At 38.6% G+C, this 11,281-nt stretch overlaps 1 protein-coding gene across 1 annotated transcript; it reads right to left on the reverse strand.

Moving 5' to 3' along the window:
* Window positions 1-8,768: 8,768 nt before the first annotated feature.
* On the reverse strand, window positions 8,769-10,323 carry LOC127962959 (growth arrest and DNA damage-inducible protein GADD45 gamma). Its single transcript, XM_052562578.1, has 4 exons — window positions 10,193-10,323; window positions 10,001-10,102; window positions 9,596-9,806; window positions 8,769-9,487 (listed from the first exon to the last, which is right to left on the reverse strand). The coding sequence occupies exons 1-4, from the start codon at window positions 10,243-10,245 to the stop codon at window positions 9,374-9,376; spliced, it is 480 nt and encodes a 159-aa protein (XP_052418538.1). The 5' UTR covers window positions 10,246-10,323; the 3' UTR covers window positions 8,769-9,373.
* Window positions 10,324-11,281: the final 958 nt, after the last annotated feature.

Raw genomic sequence — 11,281 nt, forward strand, 5'->3', positions numbered from 1 at the left:
CAGTACTTCTTTTTCATTTTTTTTAAGTTTAAAAAAAAATTACATATTTTCACTTGACAAAAAGTCCAAAACAACAATATTTTGCAATATAAATAATGTGTATTGCGGTATAAAATCAGTCGTTGTTCATGTCCTTGATGTCATTCATGCATCTAACAGCAAAATGCATCAAATTCAGGAAGCTTCAAGTGTGCGGGTGTGTGTTTAGGTTTAAAACTGATGAAATGTAAGTAGGCAGATATATGCTTTACTTTTGATGTGCCTTTTGAAGAGTCTTTCTAAGTGGATACTGTCTGTGTGGATCTGAATAGGGATTCTATCCCTCGGGCTCCAGACTAACGTTAGTGGAACCGTATTCCCATCTGCTTCTCCTGGGGACCCCCAAATGTCATGAAGGGAGAAAGGGAGGGAGGGATGAAGGTGAATGAGGTCAAAGGGAGGAGGGTCCTTAAAGCCTGGGATGGAAGATAAAGGTTCACATATCAAATATTTGAAATAAAAGAATAAAAAATTTAAAAAATGAGAGCATATAACTGAATATTATAACTCTGTATACTACTACAGTTGAGAAGAATGCCATTATACAATGTTGTGGGAAGTCAGTTAAAAATCCAGAGGTTTCAAATAGTAGGAATAATAAAGAGATAACATTAACAAAACACACTTTTGTTTTTGTTCACTTCTTGCTGAAAGAGCTTCTGCACAAAATAAGAGAGACTGTGGTTTACAGTCATGTCCACAACCATTAATACAGTCCGAGGATTCCTCTCAGCCCACCCCTCCATCACAGAGGCACTAGAAGCTCTTTAATTTGGAGGACATTACAGCCCACTGCAGACCCTCAGGCACAGGCAAAGCCTTTGTGCTTCTTCCATTAGCTCTGGAGGAGGAAGCAGGGGAAGCCTAACCCACCCATCTGTGCTTCAAGAGCATATTCCCCACTACAAGCTGTGTGCTGATGAAACAGTTTCACTTCTACCCAGCAACCAGGATGGCTATCACTTTGCTACATTGCAGCTCGTTCACCTTTCCACTTCCCCACATACATATCTCTTGCATTTTGTCATTTACTCTACTTCATCTCTTTTAGTTGCATGGTGTTACAGGTCTCAGGTGCAGTTCTACCAGCTGCATCCTGTGTGTCTGAAAGCCTGGTGCTGGTCGTTGTTTACACGAGCAGAATGTGTTGCCACACATCTCCGTTCACACACATGGCAGCACCTGCATCTGCACAACATCTTGCACTGCAGAGCAGCAGTAGGGTTGTTTATAATGCTGTTGTGCAATTTTGACGTATTGGGGGAGTATTCTAGTTTGTGCAGCTTCTTTGGTGTTGTTGTTGTTGGCATTATTGTTATTCTGACAGCCTGTAGTTTACTCAGTGTCAAGTACATTATCTAAGTGTAAGTGTAAGGAAAGTTATAAAATTACTTCCCACTTGTGGATTCGAGACTGTGAATCACATGGCACTTTTCCTAGCAAGGCTTTCATAATGCCATTTTGCAAACATGCTTCACAGGTGAAAATAATATTGCTGATTCAAAAAAATAAAAATAAAAATAAAATAAACAACTTTAAATTGTTCTTTTATATATATATATATATATATATATATATATATATATATATATATATATATATATAGTATATAAGATAAATATACTAAAATGTGTACAATTTCTATCTATATATTTTCAAATATAAAAAGTATTTCAAACATGATTCTAATAAAATAATATATTTTTTGTAATATATCAGAGATAAAGTCCTAAGTTATTGACTAGTAAATTATAAAACTGTACAGTTCCCTCTACTTAACCCTGTATTAAATATGTTTACTACTGTACTGCAGGATCTATACTCTGAGAGGTACAATAAAAGTTGCACCAGTCCTACAGTTAAGCTCTGATTGGCTAACAGCTTAGACTGTCTCCAAAGCAACAGTGTATCTCAGGACAGGACAAAGACATCTTCATCTTCATTGTGCTTTGTCTCAGAGAAAACAAGATTACATTTATGCATCAAATGCCCTTGAACTTTGGCAGCCAGAGCCAATCTATATTGAACCCTAACATGACTGTTGTCATTTACGTTTTTGTGCCCTAAAGATACACAAAGTTACGCATTAACCTAAGTTAAATGTTTTTAAAGTGACCGTTTTAGAGACACCTTTGAAGACTGATAATGAAAGAGATATCCAAAATCAATACTGTGGCGCATGACCCTGTTTATTCAGGATATCAAAGCGATTCGTCTGACATGGGACCTGATCACAAGAATGCAAAAGGTAGATGATAAACACAAATGACATCACAGGGGTGGTGAACTCTGCTCACCCCTTTTGAGCCAAATAAAAACAAGCTTAATCAAAACACCTCTTTGATCCAAAACAATAATAACTGTTCAAAACTCCTTCTCTTGACACAGTTGAGCAATCTTTCAACAACCAATCAGAGCTCTGTTACCACCAGCAACAACCCGTACACCAGCAAGGCAATGGCTCCAGGTTTCTGATTGGTCAAAACTCCATGAGCACTCAGCTGGCAGCCCCTCCCTTAACTCTCTTTCATCCACACAGATTAAGCAACATCATCAAAACAAGGAGAGCTTAGCTTTGTTTTCCTGCAGTAGCATGGCTCCACTCAACAACAGTGGGCTGTGTTTTGCGATTTGATGGTAAGACAGTCTTGGGAAGGCAAGAGAAAAGAAATAGGGCGAATCCCTGTTGCCAGGGTTACAGCATTTTTTGAGGAAGCAGGAATGATGAGATCGGGTGAAATATAATATGTGCTACTGAAAGCAGAGTGTTGCATCAGATACATTAGGGTTCAACCATACAGAAAAAAATTATCTGACTGGTAGTGCATATTAAAGTTGTGTAAATTGTGTGAATATTCCACCAGATTTCATCCTGTGCATGTGAATATACTGTGAATACTTAATGATTTATGCTCATTGTTTACTTTATTCAGAGACCAAAGAAACTTGAAAACTGTTAGAGCTTTGAACTTTCATGTAGAACATAGTATTGTGTGTTGTATGGGATTTCTGAATTAATTGCTATTTTTTTGTCCTTTTTTTTCATTTTTAATGAATTGCATTTTAGTTAATGTCATTTGTAAATATCATTTTTTATTATTTAAATGCATTTTTAATTACTTATCATTATTGATTTATTTTTATTTACTGTTTTTTGTTGTTGTTGTTGTTGGGGGGGGGTCAGCTGGGAGCAGTTACATATTTATATAAGCTGCATATGCATATTTTGGGAATTTTATTTTATTTAAATATTTTATTTTATTTATAAATATTCATATTCATGCTTTTTTTTCAGTATTAATATTTGTAAAAAAAATCAGACCAACTGGAAATTGCTAATCAAAAAAGCTAAAATTCAAAAAGTTTAATTAAAATATTAACAGAGCTAATAACTTGTGCGCATAAAGCGTTGTAAGTAGTTTTATGTTACCTTTTGTACAGTATAGGCAATAATATTTCTGTTTGTCTAGTCAAAGGATGTCACCACAACTAAGTAAAGGGAGGGGTACCTCTCTGCGTTGGATCTATGTCAATACCAGACTGCCATTTCTGGAAAGGGGGGAGAGAGAGAGAGAGAGAGAGAGAGAGAGAGAGAGAGAGAGAGAGAGAGAGAACATACTTTGAGTGTATCACTGTTTACTACTGCTTGTTTGGACATGTCAAGGGCATCAGTTGGTGACCCTGACCTTTCAGATCCAACTCTCTGGAAAACAAAACTTTTTCCATCCCACACTGTGCAGCTTCAAAATGTCATTTTCCCTTTTTTCTTAGCGACCCATTTTATTTTAATTGTTTACTCTGTACGCTTCCCTGTGTGCAAAAGGTGCAAAATAAAATCAAAAGAATGTAAGTCACCTGTTAGTCTTTTTTCGTTTTGATCTATGAATCATGTCATTTGGTTGATCACACTGCAATGGCCTAGCCGTTAAAAGGTTTCTCTGTATTTGTCTTTCTGTTGTCTCTTTGTCATGTAGCAAATGTCTTTGATGAAAAGCAGGTGCATTTATAGAGCTTAGACCATCATAAAGATCTGGAGTCAGTGAGGCTTCTACACTTCTTTGATACCCTTGTGTAATCCTGTTAAACTCTATGGCTTCTTGCCCTAAGACAGTTCTATCTTATCCTTTTGGATTAGGGAACTATCCCTAGTGAATTGGAGAGGCCCTTTAATCTGTTTCGCTGAATCAAGCAAACTAGAAATCAGTTAGTGATACTGTAATATTGTTAACTTAAATATTCCTCTTATTTATTTTGCATTAATGTTTGGTGTCTGTCTTATATGGACTCTCTCCTCTTTAAAAGGATGCTTAGAGCTTCTCCAGAGGCTTCCTATTTTACTGCTATGAGCTGAGTAAGTCAGAATGCTTTGGGTAACACAGCTGCTAAAAACTCTTCACCTAAATTTATCCTGACACTTTCTCTTGTCCTCTGCTTCCATTCACATCAAAAGCATTTTCACTTAATGGTGTGTTTATACTGCAGTGGGAAAATGCTATAACACCTCCGCTGCAATGCCCATAGGAAAGATATAGTGTCAGTTTAATACATTTTTGTAAGTCTATTTGCAATCAAAGCATCCAAACTGTAAGATTTAACACACATATAACAACTGCAAGGCATCCAATGTGTAAATAGTACGATTTACACACTAAGTCCCCAGGGCAATCTGCATATTCTAAATGGTCAAGACAGACAAATATTGCTGAAAGTCATAGATATTTTCTGCCGATCCCCTTCTTATATGCGTAAAATAGAGCATTTCTTAACATTTTGACGCTCCATGGCTTTCCATGGTCCATTGTCAAGTGCTTTTTAACAGCATGTCTCAAAACCGTGCATTATTTTCCATTCCTCAAATTTTTGCATTCTCAACGTGTAGTGTGAATGCTTTGAGGTCACACAATTATTTAGGAGAAATTTGGAGAAATACAGTCATTTCGATAGGAATCTGCACAGAGTTTTGTGTGAGGCTGAAATGCATTGCAACAATGTTGAATATTTTGTACCTGTGAAATTTCACTGAAATTATGCTAATATCTACACCTTTATAGCTTATAATAGCTTAACTAACAGAAGATCATTGTGCCTGAGAGCTTTAGTCACTCTAATAACACCTCAAGAATTTCACCTCATACGTCTCTTTCTCGGCCTCTGAATTATCCTGAAGACATTTCTTGCGTTTCTGTCTGAAAGCTATGTGAGAGTTTTTTCTTTAAACTCCATATGTAGCTCACATTTTGCAATCTGCTGTACCTGCAGTGGCATCTGCCACAGACTTTCAGATATCTGAGGCATGTGGAGAGGCACATAGTGCTGATATCACTACATACCTACTACAGACTATTTGTGTTTGTACAGTTCTGCATTTGATTCTGATATTTCGTGGATGTCAGATCTGCATTCTCAAATTTCTGGCATGCTTATACCAACATATTTAGGCATCATATTTGAACATTAGCAGTGCTGCCAAATTTGTGACTGTGCCTCTCCCACAACGACAGCATAGCACAGACACATCGCTACAAAAGATAACCAAAAAATGCCAGGAACTTTGATGGTGTCTTCCACCCTGCAGTACTGCCTTAATAGTAGATCAATGAAAAAGGAATGCAGAACAATCTGAGCAGCATGTGACCCGTGAATATCCTGGCATGCCCTGCACTCATACCACACAGTTCAGGCCTGAATGTAGTGTCTATACCCAGGCCCTACAATGCTATTCTGGGCCTGTTAGTTAATGCACTCTGAGATCAGGACAGGTTACGTAAAGAACAGCCAATCATAATCAGGGAGATCACAAACTTCTCTAGAATGAATAAAATACTGCTTATTCAACAAGGACAAGAAGTTTGTTTATCTGTTTCACAATATAAGCATGCACAAAATTCTTAATGCTCCACTATACGCAAAATTTTATTTTTTTTGAAGATATAGTACCCCCGCAGTGAAACAGTGACAGTCAGTGGTGTTTTTTTTCTTCTTCTCATATTAACATTATTAAAATGAAAAGACTTATGCAGATTTATGCAGCCATGCTCTCTATACTTAACCATCAATTTGAGTTACTGGATAAAAAAAGTTATCCCTGGACTACCAAAAGCCTCATTCACGCCGGGAACGATAACTAGAAAGATAATCATTATTATATTAGCGTCCACACCAATGCACAACATTGTTCTGTTTAAGCACACGGTGTGTTTTGTCATCTGCAGCTTTAAATGCTTGAGCTTTTTAAAGTCTGGCTGCCAATGTTTTCATCATTTATCATAGTTTTTGTGTGAACTGCCCTATTCTTAAAGTATTAGAACAATAATTAAAACATTATCATTATATTTATCACCCTTTGTTTGAACAGCCCATAATTCTAAAGAGCTTGTTCACTGAGTTACAGTGTAGTCACATTTATCATTACTCTACAAATTTTCACTGACAAAATCTAGTTTCAATAGATTTTAGTGCACTGAGCAACAGAAAGCTGCCTGATTTGATAGTGACTTGTGTGTGAGCTGTTTCATACATCTACAAGTCTTTTTGTCCTTGTGAAAATTTTATAGACATTTCCCTAATGTATCCGTACCTTTAGTCTACCATCATTACCAGATGAGTGAAAATGTAACTAGAATCTCTAGAATCTGATAAGTTTAAAACAGCACTTTCAGAAAAAGCCGATGTCGACTCTCATATCTACTTTCTACTCTGCTGTCTACTCTCAAACCCAAAATCCACTTTCATACTTTCACATATCGTTGTTCCTGAGTCACTAGACACAAAGAGCACTATGTCTGTGGCTGGTGATCAGAGCACTCGTTAGTGCTAACAGATGCCAGTACTACTGTCTGGGTTGAGTCACTAGCTGCAGGGCTTACAATGGAGGGGCACGTGTGTGCACAGCAGACATCAAGCCAGCTGCAAAGTGGTTTTCAGGGTGAAGTGTTTTTTTCTTGGTGTTTTGAAGCCTTGTGCACCTGTGAACATAAATGAAAAGACACAAAACGTTTAATCGGTGGGGAGCAACAAGTCATTGCTGCTTACGAGGTGGTGAGTAGTCTAATGCTGAAGCTCTGAAACACACTTTATGCAAAGGGAAGTTTGGTGACCTTTCACTCACATTTCCTGAAAAGTACTGTGGAACTTTACTGTGTGGTTTTCACAGAAGGTCTCTTGGTCTCTGAGAAAAACGCTACGCTTTGGGCGGAAATATGATGAGAAATGCATTTCGTATTGCGAGCATGTGAGGGCCCATCGCTAGTCACATGGAGTACACTCTCCACTGAGCAGGTGACAGATGTGTGAGTTGCTTAAGTCATGCAGTGAATGCAACAAATGACCAGACAGTGGAAGGCAGACATATTACAACATGTATTAAAAAAAGGTGTGAAATCTGTCTGATATTTTAAAGGAAATGATGTCTAGATTAGATACTGTCCTCTCCCCACATAAAAGCAGTTCAGAAAAATAAGATTTTTTTTCTTGAAATTGCTGTCTGTTTCTGAGAAAACCTGGACAGCTGTGATGAAAAAGACAACAGCCCATGTTTAACTGTCTGTCTGAATGGTTTTTAGTTGCTCTCTGGTTCATGTAGTTAAAGATGCGCCCAGTGAAATTGAATATTGCCCCTTTTCACATATTTGAGATATTTGAAGTTGTATTAGAGTAGAAACAAGGCACGTGAAACTCCTTTCAAAAAAAAAGTTTGTGGGTGTTCGTTACTAGAATGACCTAAAGGGGATCTCAATGGAACCTCCATTGCAATTAATGCATTAGCTGTCATTAGTTAATGAAAATAAACTGCAAAGATCAATTACTATCCAAGGGAGTGTAGATTCTCTTTGTTAAACCGCATTCTGCTGTTCTTTGTTTTCAAAAGCAGGTGTGTGTTGCTTTGTGTGTGCATGAGATTAGCTTTCTTGTCGGTTGACTTTCAAGTGCACAAAGACTTTTCAGGCATTACCTAAAAGTTTGGATACACATGCTTCAGGCATTTGCCATCGGTACACAACACCTGGTGCAAGTATTTGCTGTTAAACACATTCAGTTTTTTGTTCAGAAATTTCCAGTGATGTAACGTTGGAAGACTGAGCGCAAGGCTGATTGTACAGCGTAGCTAAAGATCTAACAAACCACAAATGAGTATCTGTCTTACTGGCAGTTTAGCACCCATTCTCTAGTAAACCACAAACCATATGCACACCATGAATACGTTGAATCAAAAATGGGATTCCTACTAACTTGCTGCTAATGTTCTTCACCGTGTGCAAAATATGTATTTTTTTATTATTACATTTATTTATTAAATTTATTTTATGCAACATAAAGTGCATATTATACTTAAAATCATCCCTTGTATTGTAACCTTTTCTGTCAAGACAGCTTAATTTCTACTGTTGTGTTTGGTGAGTTCAGCTCAATTAGTCATCTAACAGGTCTGGCTCTACCCTGCCTCTGCTCCAAATGGATGGTGCAAAACCTACACATGAGAGAAGTCAGTCCCCCATTGCAAAGGGGGCCCTTCAGTTGAGTAAGCGGTTCAAAGAAAGCAGTTGGTGCATGGGTGGTGAAAGGTCAGGAAGAGCTTGGAGAGATGCCAGTTTCTCTAGTGCATTCGCAACCTCTCTTTCCCCCTTGTAGACTGTGTTACTGATCTTCCTTGAACTCTATCCTCTGATGTAACTGGGAGAAAATAAAACACATTCCTGAAAGCCAACAACTTTGAAAAGAATGTACCATAATTGCATTTTAATAGGTATTTATTCTTTACATTTATTGCAGAAATGGTGGCTTCTTCACCACAATTTTCACATTGCATTGTGAATATTTGACAAAAAGCACAACTTTGAAAAAAAAAAAAAAAATCCATCTTTTCCCCCCCCAGGATAATCACAAAAGACTAGTTACGCTAGTGTCCAAGTAATCTTTTTCAAACAACATCCCAAGTGCCCATTAGACCTCAAAACATCATCAAAATGTCACTTAAACATAGTTCCTCTTTAAAATCCACATCTCATTCCTCCAGAACATCAATTCCAATGCTCCTCTTCGCCGTCAATCTCATAAACGTGCTCTCACAGTCCACCGGTCCTTTTCGTCTCCACCTCAACAGACTTGAGTGGCACTGGAGACTTGACTTTTCCATGCTCGTCCAAGAAAAAGATTCTGAAAATCAGCTTTTCCAGGACGGCCAACCGTAAGCAGGGTCAGTCCACTTTTATCTTCCCAGTTGTGAGGGTAATCCAGACAATATCTCAAAGCTTTCTTGCTTTGCACCGGTGTACCCTTTAGGATGGACATCTTCGACTTGTTTCTGGTTTCATTCACATGCCAAAGCCATCTCCTATCAGCGCTCTGGCAGAGTAATAGTAGGCACCCATTCATAGACATTGCGGCTCTCCTCACAGAACAAGCCCAATCTCTCAAGAGCAGAATCTTTCCATGAGTCAGCACTGGGGCTCTTTGAAAAAAAAAAGCAGCGATATTAGTATGACATGCAGATGTAGTACAAATGTAGGCGTTGACAATAGTAGGTGTAGATGCAGTAAAGACGAGTTGAGCAACTCACCGTTACAAGCATGCAGTGTACGTCCTTAGGTTCCTCATCCTGATTGCTGCCCACAATGTCAGCAAGACGTTCAATGTCATTCACACGAACAATGTTGATGTCGTTGTCGAAGCAGAAGGCTTGGATGAGAGTGAAGTGGATCTGCAAGGCGATATCACATTCATACTCCTCATCTGTAGCCAGGACGCAAAAAGCCACGCTGTCTGGGTCACTGAGGTTGCATAAAGGAGAAAAATTGATTAGAGAATGGTTCAACATGTGCTGCATGCATAAGGATGCATCCAATTATTAATTATAAGCAAGACTAGATAATTAAAAACATTTTTATATGCCACCCTCTGAGTGTCTAAGGACCTAATGCATACTAATAGCAACACTTTTAGTAATAAATAAACTGATACTTACACATTCATGACTTGTGCAGACTCATAGACCCCAACGGTAAGGCAGTCCTGCTTCTTAGCGGAGACCAGAAGCTCCTCTAGAGCCGTTCCTGCGCTCTGCATTCTGGAGAACATAACCGGCGCGTTAGTCAATATACTTTATGTAGAGTTCACTTGATAAACGAAAACAACATCAACTGAATAAGAAACTCACCTATCGCCAGTAGCAGCTACGTTATCTTGTCCACTAAGTTCTTCAAAAGTCATTGTTTAAATCCAAGTTAGGTTGTGTTTCGCGTGAGTTTTCTCTGCAGTGAGCGGTGGGTTTGAGATGCCGTGTCAAGCGCTCGCCGCATTTTATACGAGATGAGCAGAGTTTCTCGGCAGTGGGCGGGCATTCCGCTAATCCCGGGTTCTGATTGGCTCGCGGCACGGGTGTATGCAAATCACCCTGATGCAAGCGCCTTGACTGTAAACAGCCCACGTGGGTGTTCAAATATCACTCCATCAACAACACAAAGCACGGCTCGAGCTCTTGAGTACAAACCGCGTGAAGCTGTTGAGTTCATTTTATTACTTAATCCTTCATCTAGGAAGACGGAATTAATGGCAGAATTAATGTGGTTAACTCACATCTTTTAATTTTTATATACTGATTTAATTATATGTTCATTAATCTAATTAACCCTTACAGAAAAAAATATTTGGAAGTCTAATTAAGACTTTAATTAGTATATTTATTTGGGACATTTGCATCCTGTGTGGCTGGCATGGCTGGTCGTCACAATGTAGGTGACTTCAGGTAGTTGTTTTGTGGTTGTTGCTCCAGTTCAAACCGGCTACCATGTTCCATCCATGAATCCAGAAGGGGACATTTGGTCCTCACAATGTAAGCAAAACATGACCCCCACCACCCCCTCATACACAAAGACTGGTAAGTGAGGCACACGCCACTCTTTTGCATTTGTAAAGGAGTCATCCTAATTTATGTGTCTTTGTCATGTGCCTATTAATGACTGTTTGGCCTGCCCTAAAGCAGGGATAATAGCCTCGTGTTCCACCTGCCCCTGGCTTTGTTGCAGCCTGCAGAAAGTGTGTCCAAGTGAGACCAAGAGCCAAAACTTTTGTTTCAACTTCTTGCAAGTCAGTCAGGTGAATGCATACAATAGCAGATAAATAAAACTTCACTCCAGGCCTTTACTGTGTGGTTTTAAAACGGTGAGCAATTTTATTCCCGTAAATAGAGATTAATCAATTATTCAGGAGCATCTCGAAACAGCATCACTGCACATATCGGACTACA

Source organism: Carassius gibelio, chromosome B8 (assembly GCF_023724105.1).
Source record: "Carassius gibelio isolate Cgi1373 ecotype wild population from Czech Republic chromosome B8, carGib1.2-hapl.c, whole genome shotgun sequence".
NCBI classification, from domain to species: Eukaryota; Metazoa; Chordata; class Actinopteri; order Cypriniformes; family Cyprinidae; genus Carassius; species Carassius gibelio.

Bases quoted from the DNA above. Each gene is read 5' to 3' on its own strand.
- LOC127962959 (XM_052562578.1), bottom strand. From the start codon at position 10,245: ATGACTTTTGAAGAACTTAGTGGACAAGATAACGTAGCTGCTACTGGC. The intron at 10,103-10,192 runs GTGAGTTTCTTA...TATGTTCTCCAG, and splicing joins GTAGCTGCTACTGGCGATAG to AATGCAGAGCGCAGGAACGG. The intron at 9,807-10,000 runs GTAAGTATCAGT...ATGCAACCTCAG, and splicing joins TCTGCACAAGTCATGAATGT to TGACCCAGACAGCGTGGCTT.